Below are 18,298 nucleotides of genomic sequence, written 5' to 3' on the forward strand. Positions count from 1 at the left end.
AGCACCCAAGAACAGTGGTGGCAACTAACTAAGTACAAAATACTTACGTCGAGTTGCCAGTATAACCACATCGTCGTTCTGATTCCCCTCATAGGGCTGTTACGTGTTGTGGATATAAAAAGTGTACACACCCCTGGTCAAATCAGGTTTTTGTGATTTATAAAAATAAAAATAAAGTTTTTCCCCTTACCATTTATGTTACCAAGACCCGTACCAAAAATAAATAACTAAAATGCCGGAAAAATCAAGAAAGTCTGAACTTTATTTACTGTTGCGGTTCGGAGAAACAAATTTTTAAGAGGGTGTGTGCACTTATGCAACCACATCACAGTTGTTTAGTTTGATTTCCCCCCTTGAAAATATTTTTGTAATTTGTGTTGTACAGGTTATCAATGGGAATTTGTTAAATTAATATTGGTCTATTTTTTTTTTTATTTCACAAAAACTTGGTCTTTGAATAGGGGTGTGTAGACTTTTGATATCCACTTTATTTGTAACTATATTTGTATTTACCCCCCCCCCCCCTATTTTTTTATGCTATAAAATGTCTACACACCCCTGTTCAAATACTGACTTTTTAGGTTTTCAAATGATTATTTTTCAATTATATACAATATCACATATTGTCTTTGACAAAATAAGGCGTAGAAAGTCCAAGTCTCTCTAACAAATGTAGGGAGTAAATTAAAAGCAAAAATATACTTAAGCCAACTGCAGATAGCTGAAACATCCCAGTAATGAAGTATTTGTACTCAGTTACTTTTTAACACATGTATCTGTGCATTCAGTCATTACTTTTGCCCTCTCTACCAAAAAAGTGGCCAGAAAATTAAATGCGCATGTAATGCGCATGTGCGAACTCTGCCCCCCGAATCTAAATCAACCCCCCCCCCCCCCTCCCTCCTCTTCCTTCCCTATCTCCCTCCCTCATCAAACCCCTCCTCGTCCTCCCACCCGAACCCCCCTCCCTCCCTGGCTCCCTCCCCAACACCTCTTCATCCCACCCCCCGCATATATGAGGGCACCGCGGCTCTTTTTGGACTCATCTGTCGGACTGAGTCCAGCAGCAAGGAACCTTCGGACCCAGACCGAGTTTGACTGCACCGAGCCGGGTGAGTACTGACCGAGTCTCCGCGTTGTTTTTGTGGAACGCTTTTCGGAAAGTTGCAAAAAGAAAAAAGAGGAGGAGTAGGAGGAGGAGGAATTTTACGTCAAGTAGACGCGACGAACACGAGCGGAAGTAAAACATGTAAACAATGTACAAAGTAAAAGAGAGGCCAGCGCTAACCGGAAGTGCGTATTAGGACATTAAAGGTTGCAAAAATAAAATAGTCATCGAAATGTTTGAGGACGTAAAAGAGATTTTCAAAGTCTTGGTTAAAAAAATAAATAAATGACTTTTTCAAAAATATCTGAAGTGTAAAATGTAATGCTGTAAAAGAGGTTAGATTAGACATTTAAGGTACAAAGAAAGAAAGGTTTAAAAAAAAAAACAAAATAAAAAAAATATAAGTTTAAAAAAGCAATTCCAGGTTGAAAAAAATAAAATATTGTGGAAATAAAAGTCATGAAATAAAAAAGAACTTAAAGAAAGTTTCAAAGGTGAAATAAATTTAAGGAACAAAATAAAAAAAATAAAAAGTTTAAAGGGATCAAATAAAAGAAATTTGAGGTTAAATAGCAAATGAAAATTAAGGTAAAAATACAATAAAAGTAAAAGAAAATAAATACATTTAAAGAAGTAAAAGAGGTTAAATAATGTTTAAGGTTCATAATGAATAAATTCAAGGGTAAAAAATGAAATTGAGGTTTAAGTCAAAAAATTATTTTAAGGTTAAAACATTTGTTTTACGTTAATAAAATTAAGCGAAGGTTTTAAAAAATGTAGAGTAAGTAAAATAAGTTTAAAAGAGAAATTAAAGGATTGAAACAAGAAATTTAAGGGTCAAAGATAAGATAAAAAATAAAAATAAAAACAGTCAAGGAAGTAAAAGATGTTTAAAAGTAAAATAAATTAAAGGCATTGAAAAAAGACAAAAATAATGTACATTGGTCAACAAAATTAACTGACAAAAAGTTATTTTTCAATACAAGTATCCTCATGTCATCTTTCATTTCATGTATGAAATGACTGTTAAAAATGACAAATCTTTTTAATTGAAGTGAATTTTTAGAGCTTTGGTTGTTGATGCTCTAGAAATTGAGTTGTTTTCAAAGTGTGCTATGTTTACCTGTAGTGCTACATGAAAGAAAACCTAAATTGTGCAGAATGTTGCAGTAACTTGAACTTTAAAAAAACTTCTTCTTTTTTTTTTACAAATTTTATTTTTATACAATTTTGATTTAATTTTTTTGTTGATTTTTTGTGATTTTTTTGTTGTTGAAGTGAATCATTATTAACATTTTTTAATGTTCAAACTGCGGATGTTGGACTGACCTTCATATATACTGTACATACTTTTACCTCCTTCAGGGAAGACTAATTTACGACGATGATGCTGCCTCTGTTACTCCTCCAGCTGGTCTTGGCTCCAGCCCTTTTGGTAACACTTCTATGACAACTCACATATCAAGTGTGAGAATAGTGTCTTAAAATCGTTTTTGGCGCGTAGGTGTCCGCTGAGGACTACTGGGAGGGGTGGGGTGCATACGGACCATGCAGTCGGACCTGCGGCGGTGGCGTGATGGTCCGAAGCAGACGCTGCATCACACACAGGTATGGCAAGTCTGGCACTTTGGTTTGAAGTGGTCATTTGGGGCCCTATATTGCGCACTCTGGGTTCTAAATGAATAAATAAATCGCCCCCCACACACATTCAGTCTCACTTAGCCATGTGAACTTTTGTAGAAGTGTTTACCATGAGTTGACCCACAAAATACGTCTCAAGACGCCAAGCCCAAAAATACACAAGAAGATCAGCATTTTTTTTGGGGGGGTTGAAGCTGCTATTTAATTTATAGCTTTTTCCTTTTTACTCAGCCCGCAAAGTCAGGTTCACTTTGCATCATGAATTTAGTTAGACGTGTCTCTAACGAGTAAACCCACAAAAAAAAAAGTCTCAAGAAGCCATGCCTGAATTGGCGCATTTAGTTTTCTTGTTATTAATAGTTTGCACACACACACACACACACACACACTGTACGTGTGGAGTTGGCACGGGCGTCGCGCAGGAAAAATGTCCAAGTCAAACAAGATGCATCTTTTTTGGGCCGTCGTCTGGGAGAGGATGAAATGCGTGCATTTTATTTCTATGTCTTCAATTTTGGCCGGGATAAAAACCTCAGAGGGGGTATATAAAAAAAAGTCGCGCATCATCATTTTGGTTTGTGCTCTTAAATTATTTTTATTTATGGCTGATGAACTCATATGTCCTATACATCCAATAATACTGTGGCTGGACTCCTCTAATTTTAAGGGACTTTTTTTTTAATTCATTTTTTTTCTTCTAATTTTAAGGGACATTTCTTTTTTCAATTAAATTTTTTTTAATATATACTTTAATTTCTTATAGTATAACTTTTCTATTAAAAAAAGAATCAATTATGTGTTCTTAAATAATCACTATTTAAGCGCATGTGTGTAGCAGCAACTAGCAGCTAGTCCGCTAATTAGCATGCTAATTGTCTTTTTCCCACTGGAAACAGGAACGATGGAGGCTTCAACTGCGTTGGACCTGACAAGTCTTACCTGGCCTGTAACACTCAGGTAAACACATATTTCACCAATACAGCCATACCCAATTAAATAATTGTGTTTTCTAATATTATCGATACATAACGATATCAACTTCCGCGTTCAGGAGTGTCCCGCGGGAACCAAGGACTACCGTGAGGAGCAGTGCTCCCAGTTTGATGGCACCGACTTCAAGGGGTCCCGCTACGCCTGGGTGCCCTATTACGGAGGTAACTTAACCCGCAATCATTTATTGTTAACACAAATAATAAGTACTGGATCATTTCTGTAGAAATAGCGCGTGAATGCTGAAAAAAGTCAGTGAAATGTGGGAAAAATGAAAAATTGAAAGTGTTAAAAATACTCAATTGTAGTACTAATATAATGAGAATTGATCAAATGCTAGCATGCTAATAAGACATTTTAAACAGTGATGCCAACTTGGCAGCTTTCTCGCTAAATCTAGCGACTTTTCAAAGCCTCTTGGCGACTTTTTTCTTCTTCTTAAAAGCGACTAGTGGCAAATCTTTCTGATGTTTTGAGATTTAACAATACAAGATTGATTTATATAATGTGGGTCTGGACAAAGTATTAAAAGTAGCATTAAGGAACTTTTCAACCTTAATAAAATATTTTCATCATTTAATTTTGACTGGCACTAATCAACTTTGATTAGTTTTAGTTATTTCAAAAATGCTTAGTTTTAATTTAGTTTGAGTTAGTTTCCGTGTTAGTTTTCGCTTATTTAATTTACTTATTTATCTATTTAATGTGTGTTACTTGTGTGCAGAGGTGGCAAATCCAGGTCCAGAGAGTAAAAACCCTGCTACAGTTTGGTTTTAGCCATTGATGCTAGCTAGCTATTTAGCTAACTCCCTAGCAGGTAAACGAGCACCATGGGAGCTAGCCAGGGAACTAGCTAGCTAGCTAGCTAGCAAGCGCCTAGGGTTAAAGCCAAACTGTGAAAGGGGTTTTTACTTTCTGGACCTGGATTTGCCACCTCGGCTTGTCCGCAATATTTAATAAACACCGTGGTAAAATGAGAAAAGTAACACATTTCTTACCTAGCGTCGCGTTTCGTTGTATTGCCGATTATGCAAATTAGGCGATGACGTCATATAGCAACTTTTAGGACAGCCACTAGCTACTTTCGTTACTGGGGAGTTGGCAACGCTGATTTGAACATAAGCAGTAAATGGAAAGCACTCGTCCCAAATGAGCAGAACAATTTTGAGGTTGAAATAGTTCAAATTATTTGGGAAATGTGAAAACGAGGAAGAAAATACATGTGGATAGTTGGAATAATAATTGACAAAGTAGTCAAGAGTAGTCTCCATTCCTTTCAATTGGATCGTTGTCATGAAAAAAAATTGAATTGTGGGAAAGGTAGGAATAAAAAAAAAAATAGTTGCGTGAATGAGCTGAATATTTTGACGTTGCTTTGAGAAACGTGGACATTTTAGAAGAAATGGCTATTTTTCTTGTGACAGCCGAGAACCCCTGCGAGCTGAACTGCGTGCCCAAGGGAGAGAACTTCGTCTACCGCCACAGCGCCAGCGTTAAGGACGGGACACCTTGCCACCCTGGACGCTCTGACGTTTGTGTGGAGGGAGTGTGCAGGGTAGGACGGCAAACCAGCTAGATTGTTGATGTTGCCCGGTGAAATAAAAGCCAAACAAACCCCCTTTTGCATATTGACATTGATTTGACATCGTAGTACGTTTTCAACTTGTGTCTTCCAGCGCATGGGCTGCGACAACAACCTGGACTCCCACATGCAGGAGGACCCCTGCCTGCAGTGCGGGGGCCACGGACAGACCTGCTCGCTGGTCAGGAACACCTTCACCACGCAGCGTCTAGGCCACGGTACGTTACTGGAAGACACCCCCCCTCTAACCCCCACCCCCTCAGAATAACATCTGAAGCTCGCTGTCCACATCTGCAGGTTACCAACAGATGTTCACCATCCCCGCTGGAGCCACCTCCATCAGCATCAGAGAGAAACACGCCTCACGCAATTACCTCGGTAAAACTCTTCATGGATAGGAACTTCCTGCAGGTCTTGCAGGTCTACTTTTGGCCATGATAAGCATGGCATAATTTTTTTTTAATTTTTTTTTTACAAACAACAAATTTAAACTAACTAAATAGTAAATAAATAAATGAAGGGTGTCAGGCGATTAATTTGTTTAATCGTAATTAATTGTATGACTTCTAGAGTTAACTCACAATTAATCGCAAATTTGATATCTTTTCTGTAAATGTACAATAAAATGTACAAAAAATGTCCCTACCATAAGTTTTCCTACTCTAACATAAGAGGGGGGGAAAATGTCAAACTAATTGAAATATAGCTGCATGTTTTAGCCATTAATACAATAATTTCATAATTCATAAAATTGAGTTAAAATTAAAAAGATGTACTGTACTGTAAAAAAAAAAACGAGTGCGATATTGATAATTTTTTTCTGCCACTAGATGGCATAATTGCATTTCTAAGACATTGGTTGACAGCTCAGTGCATTTTTCTTTTCATATTAAGAGCGATCTAATCTTCAACATGAAGTAACGTGAAATTCTGCACATTTTAAAAATTGCAAAATACAACTTGATCCCAGTTTTCCACAAATATATGCATTATTATTACATTTATTACTGCAAAATTTTGACGTGGACGCGACTGGAATTCTCCCAGTACAAACTTTCCAAGTAAGGGGCGATCATTAATCGTACGTTAGAAAAGTTAGTGGCGTTATATTAACTCAAAATTATTGCACTCATTTTGACACCCCTAAAATAAATAAATAAATAAAAGTTTTAAAAAATAAAATAAAATAAAAAAGACTATTAATGTTCCTAGCAAAATCCCGTTGTGTGTGCGCGCGATTAGCCGTCAAGAACCTGCAAGGAGATTACTACCTGAACGGCCACTGGGCACTCGAGTTCTCAAGCGCCACCCACATCGCCGGCACCAAGCTGTACTACCAACGAGGCGTCGAGGGCGACAACATCCCCGAGTCCATCATCGGCCGCGGACCCACCACCGAGCCCCTCGTGGTGGAGGTGAGAACGCTTCTCCAACGGGGGAACACGCCGCCCGCCCGTCGTCGGCAAAAAGTGCAAACGTTGAACTTGTTGATTGTGATGCTCGCAGCTGATCAGCCAGGAGCCCAACCAGGGCGTGGAGTACGAGTACTACCTTCCCGTGGGGCAACCCAGAGAGGGATACACCTGGAGCTTCGGATCTTGGTCCGCCTGCAGCCAAGAGTGCGGATCAGGTGGGAAATCCAGGAAGAGATTTTTCTCCTTGGCGTTCCTTTTGTTATGGTTGTTTTGAAAATATCCGCCGCTTTTGCCGGCAGGCTCCCAGTCCAGAACCGTCTACTGCTCCATCGACAACGAGGCCGTGGCCGACTACCTGTGCGCGTACCACGCCCGGCCCGAGAGCAACAGAGCCTGCAACCCTCAGGCTTGCCCTGTCACCTACGCGTGAGTGAAACTCCAACAAAGTTCTTTCGCTAACATGAAATTTGGTAGGCTTCTCTGTCGGTCTCGAAAAGCCGTGGCTCAAAAGGCAGAAGAAATCCGCCATGTTGATTTGAAGTCTTTTGAGCTTGTTAACACCTTTTACAGTCAAAAAATATATATATATATACAGTACAGGCCACAAGTTTAGAAATAAATTCTATTTTGTGCGGCTATTTTGAAGAAACTAGAATCTAAAACATGTTTTTCAGTTATTTGACCTTTTTTGTGTTAACGACATAACTCCACGTGTTCATTCTTACTTTTGATGCCTTCAGTGAGAATCTACAATGTAAATAGTCATGAGAATAAAGCAATTAGCACATTGAATGAGATGTGTCCAAACTTTTGGCCTCTACTATAAATAAATAAACCCCAAAAAAATTCAGCCGCGTGTGACAGTTTCATTAAACAGCATAAAATTCTATCATGAGCAGACCGATAAAAAAAAGTCTATAAAAGCCAATTCTGAGAACAAGTAGGAAGTCGGCCATTTTGGCTAGTATACCCATAAATCTGCCCACAAAGCCAGTTTCAGGAATGTGTAATGTGGTAGGCATGTCTACAATGAGTGCCGGTAAATTATACCCTAAAAAAAAAAGTCTCAAGGGTCCGTGCCCGAAAAAAACACCTGATGTCTGCTATTTTGCTGTGGAGCGGCCATACTGGCTTGGTAATTCCTTCCAGAACAGAAATTCTCAACTGGTGGGTCGCGGGCCCATTTTGGGTGCATTGTGGACAGCAAGTAAAAAATATGTAGTCGTACTTTGATTTTTCTGCTATGAATGCTGAGGCGTACCTAGTTAGTAAGCAATACGAAGTATAGCTTCCTAGCGCTATAGCCGCTAATTTAAACTAGCTAGCACACGTCATGGTGAATGATGTACCGTTAGCACCGGTATGTTAAAACTCATTTTATATTTGATACAACTACTCGTGTTGTCAGAAGCTATTTTTAGATAAAGCTGCATGTTATTTATTGTGTGTAACATCTATAAAGGTGGGTGATGATAATAAAACAAAAAGGAAAATGGTGGTCCCAGGGGGACAACAGTTGGGGAAACGGGGAATACGAAGTTTAGCTGCCTAGCGCTATAGCCGCTAATTTAAACTAGCTAGCACACGTCATGGTGAATGATGTACCGTTAGCACCGGTATGTTAAACTCATTTTTATATTTGATACAACTACTCGTGTTGTCAGAAGCTATTTTTAGATAAAGCTGCATGTTATTTATTGTGTGTAACATCTATAAAAGTGGGTGATGAAAATAAAACAAAAAACAAAAAGGAAAATGGTGGTCCCAGGGGGACAACAGTTGAGGAAACCACTGCTGTGGAATTCTTTTAGAAATGTTACATTTGGTAGGCAAGTAGACTCACTGAAGTGTCCAAAACTCATGTCCAAAAATGCACATGATGTCGGCCATTTTGGTTTGAAGCTGTCTTTGTGGTCCATCATTTCTTGTCGCTATTTGAAAAAAGTTCACTCACCAAACAAAGCGAGTTTTACTGAGATCTATAAAATGTCATGTTGCTAATCATGAACAGACTTCAGAAGACATGCCTGAAAAGACAAAGACAAATCAGCCATTTTGGTTTGAAATTTGTCATTTTAGCTTGTTCATCCCCTAGAATGTTTTTTTGTTGCATTTTTTTTCTATCCATTGAACGTAAATGGTTTTCCACCAAACGGACTCGTCCCGCAGCTGGAGAAGCAGCGAGTGGAACGACTGCAACGTCGCATGCGGAGGTGGCTTCCAGTATCGCGGCGTGGACTGCCTGTACAATGACGAGTCCGGACCCCGTGTGGTGGAGGACGCTTACTGCGCACAGTACTATCAGGCACCCACAGACCAGCAGAAATGCAACATGCAGCCCTGCACCGACCTCCCCGCAAGAGCGGTGAGAGAAGCATGTTTACCTGTATTATGAAATTGTTCATTTAAAAAAAAATTTTTTTTACAGTCAATTGTTGCTAGGCAGAATTTACTACTACTACTCTATTGTATTTACTGTGCTGTATATACTGTATTATGGGTTTACAGTTACTGCTATTTGAAGTATGAATGACTTTCACAAAGCTTTTCTTTGATCTCTGTATTTTTTCCAACTAAATTAAACCACTTTATTGATAATAGCAGAATTTGATGTAAAGTGCTTTTATAAATTAGAGAATTTATAGATTGATTAGAGAACCATCAGAGGAGTAATAAGTACCCACTACAGAATTACAAGAATGGGGTTTTACTTTTATTCATAATAATTGCTTGAATTATTATTTTTTGTTAATTTTATTAACAAAAAATAATAATTAAAGAAATATATAAATATATAAATAATAAAAGATTAGGCAAATATCATCACCAAAAAAAATACAATCATAAAAAATGAAAATTAGAAATTCAGAAAATGAAAAATAATTAGTTTTTTTATTATTAAATTATTATTTTTTTATTAATTTAAAAAAATCCCCTAGATACCCTACATTGAATATCAATACAGTGCTGTATCATAGGCTACTGTATTGACAAAACTGTATCGGATATCAATATTGTGATGTGTCATTAGCTACAGTATCAATAGAACTAAGTAAAAAAAATCTCATAATGTATTATAAGCTACGGTGTTTCAGATATTGATATAATCTACTATAGGCAACATTATTGATACAATATTGTGAGGTATCGTATATTAAGCATCAATAGGACTGGATCAAATATCAATATCATGAGGTTGATACGATTGGATCAGGTATCAATAATGTGATATATTATCGCCTATACGAAATTGGCTTAATTATTAACATTGATGACTGCTGTGGCACGCATGTGTGTACTCAGATCATTTCCTACATCCCCTCTGAGAACGCCGTCCAGTGCCGCACCACCACCTACGGGTGCTGCTATGACCGTACCACTCCCGCAGCCGGGCCCAATGGAGAGGGCTGCCGCGACCCACCTGCACCTTGTGAGTGACAACAACGAAAACCCCAACACACACATGCGCGATAGTGATTTGAGGAAGAATTGATTTGTTTTTTCCAGATGAGCGCTCCATCTGCTCGCTGCCTAAGGCTGCCGGATCCTGCGCCAGCTGGACACCGCGTTACTTCTTTAATGTTCTAGCTGGCAAGTGTACCGAGTTCTGGTACGGAGGCTGCCACGGCAACAGCAACCACTTTGCAACGCAGGAGGAGTGCGACGTGGTCTGCCACGAGCCCAATGGCAGAGCAAACGGAAATGGCTACAATGGAAACGGAAATGGAAACGGAAATGGTAACGGAAATGGTAATGGAAACGGCAACGGCCGCGCCAACGGAAATGGAAACGGCAACGGCCGCGCCAACGGAAATGGAAACGGCAACGGCCGCGCCAACGGAAATGGAAACGGTAACGGCCGTGCCAATGGAAATGGAAACGGCAACGGCCGCACCAATGGAAACGGAAATGGCAACGGTTACACAAACGGAAATGGAAATGGTAACGGCCGCGGCAACGGTAACGGTCATGGAAATGGAAATGGAAATGGTAATGGTAACGGACGCACCAATGGAAACGGTAACGGCCGCACCAACGGAAACGGAAATGGTAATGGCCACGCCAACGGAAATGGTAACGGTTACTCAAACGGAAATGGTAACGGCCGCACTAATGGAAATGGCAATGGTAATGGTTACTCAAATGGAAATGGAAACGGTAACGGTAACGGCCGCACCAATGGAAACGGCAATGGCAACGGCCACACCAACGGCAACGGTAACGGCCACGCCAACGGAAACGGCAACGGAAATGGCAACGGTAACGGCCACACCAACGGAAACGGCAACGGTAACGGCCACGCCAACGGAAACGGCAACGGTAACGGCCACGGAAACGGCAACGGTAACGGTAACGGCCACGCCAACGGAAACGGCAACGGTAACGGTTACTCCAACGGAAATGGAAACGGTAACGGCCGCACCAACGGAAACGGAAATGGTAATGGCCACGCCAACGGAAATGGTAATGGTCACTTAAACGGAAATGGAAACGGTAATGGTAATGGCAATGGCCGCACCAACGGCAACGGTTACTCAAACGGAAATGGAAACGGTAATGGTAATGGCCGTACCAATGGAAACGGTAACGGTTACTCAAACGGAAACGGTAATGGTAACGGCCATACCAATGGAAATGGAAACGGGGAGCACGACAATGGAAATGGAAATGGCAACGGAAATGGTTACTCAAATGGTAACGGAAACGGCCGCTCCAACGGAAATGGAAATGGTCACTCAAACGGTAACGGAAACGGCCGCTCCAATGGAAACGGTTACCCAAATGGTAACGGAAACGGCAACGGAAATGGTGAGCACTACAACGGAAATGGTAACGGAAACGGAAACGGTTACTCAAACGGATATGGACAGCGCGCCAACGGAAACGGCAATGGCAATGGAAACGGAAATGGCGAGGACTACAACGGAAATGGTAACGGCAACGGCGAGAACGGAAACGGTGAGAACGGGAACGGAAATGGCCACTCCAATGGCTACCGCAGCAAGGTAGCCTCCAGCGTGGCCCAAACTGCCCACAAGGCCCGAGTCTACATGAAGGCCCGCAAGCCTTACTTTGTCACCGTGAAAAAGCACCTCATCCCCGCGGCCAGGTAAGGACCTTCAGAGCGGGGGTGCGCCCCTAAAGTAACCCCAATCCCCTTTACCACAACCAACGGCCCCCCATCAGTCACCAATTTCAACCCTTTAACGAACCCTTTCAAACCCCCCTTGAAAAGAAAACACGATTGAATAAATGTGTACCCCGCTTGTGTTCCCGTAATCCACCCGACATGAGCTCACCAGCCCCGCCCACACTTGTTTGTGTTCGTGTGTCATCTCACTCTATGTTCATTGTCACCATCAAACTAATAAAAACGTGCTGTGATGCTCACCAGTCCTCGTCCGAGTGTGGTCACTAAAAACCTGAAGGGAATCGGTACAGTGGTACCTTGACTTACGAGTGCCCCCGATTTGAGTGGTTCGAGTAACAAGCATGCCGGATGCAGTTCCTTCAAGCTGCTTGATGCCACTCCCCGTTGAATTGGACCTTTAAAATAAAGAAACAGGATAACACATAAAACCGCATGCATTTGTCTTGCAATGGTCTGCTAGCTTAATGCTAACATCGATATCACGGTAGTTATAAATATTTTTTTCTAAACATACAAACAGACAATATAGCAAGAGTTATATACTTTTTGTTCTGCGAAAAACAGCAAATATTGCCGCTTAGTCTATGTTTAATTCCTTACGTTCTATTTAAATATTACAGTTTTTTTACCGTACAAAACAGTAAATTTTTCTTATTAAAAATACATAGCAAAAAGTGGCTAGTATAAAAAAAAAAAAAGGAACAGATTAACGACATTTACATTCATTTAACTGGGAAAAGTTGACTTGAAAAGTTTCAAGATTCAAGTTACAAGCATAGTCACGGAACTAATTGAAATCATAAGTCAAGGTTGCACTGTATTATTGTGTTGTGTTGTTGTCTTGTGTCTGTCCGCATGCATCTTCGTCACCCGCTTGTGTGGCACTCTTTACGGCCCACTTGGACCCGCGTACAAGTGCAGCGTAAAGTGACTTTTCCTTGCTCGCTCCAGTTTGACTTTGCCAGCCCAGGTGAAGATCGACCAATCGGACCCGTCCGCCGTGGAGGCCCTAGTGGGCCAGACGGTGGTGCTGCCCTGCAGAGTCAGCCCACCGCCGTCAACGTCGGCGTCCGGTGTGACGGTGGTGGTAGAGTGGAGGAGGGATGGAACCGCCATGACGTCGCGCAGGTAAGAATTTGAATCACTACAAAAAATCTTGGGTCAAAAATAACCCAATTTGGGTCAGAAACATCTTGGGCCAATTTGACACAACTTTTCTCCCAAAATGATGTTGAAACGACCTAGAAGTGTCTTGTTGACCCAAATTGGATTATTTTTATATATATTAACCGTGGGTTATTTTCCTAACCCACTTGATGGGTAGCTGTGAATTTTTAACAGATTGAGTTCCTTTTACTTCAAATTAGGTGGATTCATTTTTCTTACCCATCAGATTGAGTTGAAGATTAGATTTTGGTTACATCCTCATCTCAGTGCGCTGGGTATGAATAACCCAACGTTGGCTCAGTCCCTTTTGGACCCAACGCTGGGTTGGCCGCTTTACCCAATTTGGGTTACTTTTGACCCATCAGCTTTAAGAGCGTATGTAGTAGGTTCTGCTTGTGTCTTTACTTTAGACATCAGCAGCAGCCCAACGGTTCGCTGCTGCTCGGTCCCGTCAGCAAGTCGGACGCCGGCTGGTTCTTGTGCGTGGCCACCAGGGGGCAGGAGAGAGACCATCGCTACGTCTACCTGACCGTCTCAGGTGAAGCCTTGGCGGAGGTCTGCGCCCTGCCATCCCATAATGTGTTCCTAAATGTTGTAACTCATAAACAGAGGGACGGCGGTCTCAGCTGCAGCCCACCCTCCTGCCAACGGAGGAACCTTCGCCGAGGTGAGAGCAAAATGCTTTTATTTTGAAGTTGAGCAGTGGAGGAAGTGGCGAACGGGCTGGCGTGTTCTACTTCCTGCCAGGTTCGACCTGGAGCGCTCGGCCTCGTCTTTGCTGGAGATGAGGGCGGGACAGGCGGCCCGACTGCCGTGCGCCGTCGTACCTGCAGCAGCACTGCGATTCGTCAGCATACAGTGGACGCGGGACGGACGAACGCTTGGCGACTCCAGGTGATGTCCACATTTATATGAATTCCATTTTAAGATGTTTTCAAGAGGAGAAGATGTTGGGGTTGTTTTTTTTCAGGAAATTTTCAAGACTTTTGAAGATTCTTTTCATGTCGAATGTTAATTTTATAGGGAGTTATGTTGAATTGATATCAATTAAAAAAAATTTTAAAGACGTGCTTTTATGAGTAACATACATTTTTAAACCTGATCAAAGCATTTTATGCAATAAATCTTACATAGAACACCACAATTTTCAATACTTTTTAAACTTATTCCATGAAGAAGATTTCTTGAAGGATTTTCAGCATTTTTCAATGCTTTTGGAAGATATTCTAGCAAGAATATGTCCATTGTCAAGACTCCTTGAAGCCTTTTAATATATAATACCTCAATTCAATTCAAGATTTTTTTTAAAAAAGTATTTCTAATATGTCAGTTTTCAAGACTTTTTGAAGGTATTTTGATGTAGAATAGCTGACTTTTCAAGACTTTGGAATTATTATTTTGTGAGAAATAAGTCAGTTTTAAATACAGTGTATTTTATAAAGAATTTTCATTTTCAAGATTTTTTTTTTTCCAAGTGTGCCATCTTGCATATGTCAATTTCAAGATTTCTTGATGGATTTGTGTTAAAGGCCTAAAATTTCCAGGGTTCTGGAAGATATTTTACATATAATATATATGTCATATTTGAGGACTTTCACGGATTTATTCTGTGTAAAATGACTTTTAAAAAAAAAAAGTCTTAAATGTAGCCTATGATCACCAAATCCTTCCAAAAATTCAGTCAAATGTGGCTTCAAAAAGTATTGATATTAAAACCTAGTCTATGCAGAATGCGTCTTAAAAAATTTGATTTTCTCCCTAAAACCGCTTTAGAAAGTCACGAAAAAAACGCACATACAGTAGTCAGCATGAAAGGTCCTAAAATTGGCACGTTTTAATTGAATTGCCGTGAAAATGAGCGACATTGAAATAAAAACGTAAAAATGAAACGTTGTTTTCCTAAAGGTTTGTCCAGCAGCCCGACGGCGCGTTGCTCATCGAGTCGCTCCGGACGGAGGACGCCGGCGCGTACACTTGCTCCGCCTCCACGCAGCGACAGCTGGAACAGAGACGCGTACAGCTCCGAGTCCAAGGTGACCACGTCGGTCGTCGTACTTGCAATTAGCACACTTTTTGGAAAAAAAAAAATGTGGTGGATGAAGATAGAACGAAGACAAATGACTTTCATACTGTCTTTCGTTCTGCCTTTGTTGTTGCGCCTTCAGCCACCCTGCGGATCACCGAAGCTCCCGACGACATCCAGGTCCCTGAAGGCAGCACGGGCCGGCTGCCCTGCGTGGCGACGGGAGACAACGTAAGCATCGGCTGGTCCAGGTAATTTGCTCTTACCCTTAAAATGACCCTGGTACCTTGACTTACCAATTTCGTTACAGCGTAACTCCTATCACATTTTTTTTATTAATTAGTCAATTTTTATTAGTAAAAGGACATCTGGCAAAATACCTGAAAAAAAAACAACAACATAATATTGTTTTTGACAGCTTTGACAGCACTAGTAAATACACATTTATTTGTATTCATAATTAGATTATTTCAATGATTTTTATCATTTACTTGGTAATCAATTAAATTAAAATAAGTATAAAATTAATGAAAATATGTATGTATTGTATTAATAAATAGTACAAATAACTTTACATGTAAATGTAGTGTTTGAATTTTTAAATAAATAGAAATAAATATCAAAATTAAATGAGACTTTTTTTAAATAACCCCTTTGTGGTGACAGATTATAGATTTAAAAAAAAAGTTAACTAACTATAGGAATATGTTCAAAAAGGGTAAAGACAGTCAAGCAAAAAACAAAAACAAAACACAATACAGTGAATCCCCACTATTTGCAGGGGATAATGAAGTGACCAACCATTTGCGAATAATTGACACTTTTACCTCAAGTCATTTTTTATAGATGCCACAAGGTGGCGGCAAATCAAAGAGTGGTCATAAAGCATCAGTGCCATGCATCCAGAATGTACAGTATGTATGTATTCAGTAGTTAAACAAACCATAGTCTAAAAAAAATAAGAGGCAGCATTACAACGAAAACATTAGGGGCCCTAAAATTGAACCCTGTGGAACACCATAAAACAATGGGGCAGATGTCAAGTTTAAGTGACTGTTAATAACTTGAAAAAATTGTAAATTGGGGCACTCATAAGTCAATCTACCACTATATGTCCAAACACATTACATCATCATCATCATCATCAGCATGGTTTTTCCTCGGGATGCAGGAACGGCGTCCCAGTGCGTCCGGACGGACGGAAGGTCCAGGTGTCACCCGACGGGACCCTGATCCTGAACAACGTCCAGACGACCGATGAGGGTACCTACACATGCAACGCCTACGCCGGCGTCTACTCGGCCAGCGCCTCGGCCGACGTGCACATCGCCAAAGACGCCCGTGCAGGTATGCGAGCACGACCCCCACCCGGTCGCTTCATTAGGTACACCCACGGTCAATCTTCCTAAATCGAGTCAAGTTTGCAATGGAATTAAATATTCTAATCAGGGCCCGACCAAAATTGATTTTTTTGTAGGCTGATTCTGATATTTGCCGGAATAAAATTCTGATTACCGATTGACCGATTATTTTAAAAAAAAAAATATATATATATATATATGATTAAAATCACTCAATTTTTTGTCCCTTCCCTTTGAAAACAATACAAATATGAATAACAGGCAGAAAAAAAACAGCAGATTTGAAAAACGCTTATATCATCCATTTCAATATGCTCAGCCCGGGTTCTAATATTATCTCAAATTTATATCCATTGGCAGATTTTTTTAGGTTTTATTACTTTTTTTATTTTTTTATGATGGTGGCTATAAATCTCTCACTCTAGAAAACAGTTGGGTCAAAAATAACCCAACTATGGGTCAAAAATGGACCGTTCCTCTACTTAGGTCAATTTGAACCAACTTTGAGTTAAAAATGGGTCTTTTAGTGTAAAACAACTCATAAATATTAGTCAGATCCTTTACTTGTTAAAACCAACCCAAAAAGTTGACCCATTAAGTGGATCGGTTCATTTTTGATCTATAATTGGGTTACTTTTGACCCAACTGTTTTTCGAGTGCATTCTACAACATATTAGGAACAACTGGCAGTGGAGCGTACCTAATGTTGTGTCCGTTACAAAGAGTACATTTAAGTTGTGACCTTTGGCTTGTCCCACGTTGGATTTTGAAAAGCTGGACGTGCGTTTCAGGCGTGGTGGTGACATCATCATTATCATCATCGTCATCATCAGCAGCAGCGTCGTGCTCGGATCAGCCCGAGTTGGCCAACTGCGAGCTGGTGGTCTACGCCCGCCTGTGCGGCAACTCGTACCACGCCGCCTTCTGCTGTGCCAGCTGTGCCCGCCAAGCACGGAGCGGTGACAGGTTAGCCCAGTGACGCTGTGGTTCTGCGCTCTGTTTTTGGCTGGGGTACCCAAAAAAAAAAAAAAAAGGTCACGATGCCGCCCTTTCAACGTTATCATGTAAAAGATGTTTTAATTGCCATTTTTGTATGTTTACAATAAAATCTATATGTTCACAATGTTGTCACGTGAGTGTGGTGCTTGCCGTGCCGAGTTGTGCCATTCAAAGAACACTGTGCGAGTTATTAGTAAAAATAATAATAATCATCTGTTTAACCTACAATGAAAATACACAAAAAATATACTGGTAAAAGATGAATTAATTTAGATATTTTAAAAAATATATGTATATTAGATAGGGTTGTCAGAATTAGTGCGTTCATTTTGAGTTCAATGCAGCAGACACGTCCACGTCAAAATTTAGCCTTTTAAGTTACTTCATGTTAAAGATTAGATAGCTCTTAACATTAAAAAAAAACGCACTGAGCTGTCACCGTCTTACAAATGCAATTTTGCCATCTAGTGGCAGAAAAATGACCGCAACGCAAATCAATATCACACTCGTTTTTTTACAGCTTTTTAATTTTAACACAATTTTATAAATTATTATTAAATGACTGTATCAATGAGTTAACGCTTTAATTAACTTTGACAGCACTAGTAAATACACATTTATTTGTATTCATAATTAGATTATTCCAATCATTTTTATAATTTACTTGGTAATCAATTAAATTAAAATAAGTATAAAATTAATGAAAATATGTATGTATTGTATTAATAAATAGTACAAATAACTTTACATGTAAATGTAGTGTTTGAATTTTTAAATAAATAGAAATAAATATCAAAATTAAATGAGACTTTTTTTTAAATAACCCCTTTGTGGTGACAGATTATAGATTAAAAAAAAAA

The 18,298-nt window shown here is 39.9% G+C and overlaps 1 protein-coding gene and 1 long non-coding RNA gene across 3 annotated transcripts; one reads left to right on the forward strand and one right to left on the reverse strand.

Annotated features, from left to right (window-relative positions):
* The first annotated feature begins 964 nt into the window (after positions 1-964).
* Positions 965-17,516, forward strand: paplna (papilin a, proteoglycan-like sulfated glycoprotein). Its single transcript, XM_077560043.1, has 22 exons — positions 965-1,112; positions 2,474-2,543; positions 2,613-2,716; positions 3,646-3,706; positions 3,801-3,903; positions 5,164-5,294; positions 5,416-5,539; positions 5,619-5,699; positions 6,564-6,736; positions 6,828-6,951; positions 7,036-7,162; positions 8,906-9,101; positions 10,040-10,166; positions 10,244-11,846; positions 12,840-13,016; positions 13,466-13,593; positions 13,665-13,722; positions 13,803-13,949; positions 14,961-15,088; positions 15,221-15,329; positions 16,250-16,425; positions 17,231-17,516. Exons 2-22 carry the CDS (start codon positions 2,493-2,495, stop codon positions 17,416-17,418), a joined length of 4,116 nt encoding a protein of 1,371 aa, XP_077416169.1. The 5' UTR covers positions 965-1,112; positions 2,474-2,492; the 3' UTR covers positions 17,419-17,516.
* Positions 14,867-17,402, reverse strand: LOC144046753 (uncharacterized). Of its 2 annotated transcripts, none has more exons than XR_013292950.1 (2): positions 17,182-17,402; positions 14,867-15,287 (listed from the first exon to the last, which is right to left on the reverse strand). It is a non-coding gene; the product is annotated as an uncharacterized LOC144046753 (long non-coding RNA). The 2 variants fall into 2 exon arrangements; XR_013292949.1 differs by having other exon boundaries at positions 17,140-17,402.
* Positions 17,517-18,298: the final 782 nt, after the last annotated feature.

This window comes from Vanacampus margaritifer, chromosome 1, assembly GCF_051991255.1.
Source record: "Vanacampus margaritifer isolate UIUO_Vmar chromosome 1, RoL_Vmar_1.0, whole genome shotgun sequence".
NCBI lineage: Eukaryota > Metazoa > Chordata > Actinopteri > Syngnathiformes > Syngnathidae > Vanacampus > Vanacampus margaritifer.

Bases quoted from the DNA above. Each gene is read 5' to 3' on its own strand.
- paplna (XM_077560043.1), top strand. From the start codon at position 2,493: ATGATGCTGCCTCTGTTACTCCTCCAGCTGGTCTTGGCTCCAGCCCTT. The intron at 3,904-5,163 runs GTAACTTAACCC...TTCTTGTGACAG, and splicing joins CTGGGTGCCCTATTACGGAG to CCGAGAACCCCTGCGAGCTG. The intron at 11,847-12,839 runs GTAAGGACCTTC...TGCTCGCTCCAG, and splicing joins CACCTCATCCCCGCGGCCAG to TTTGACTTTGCCAGCCCAGG.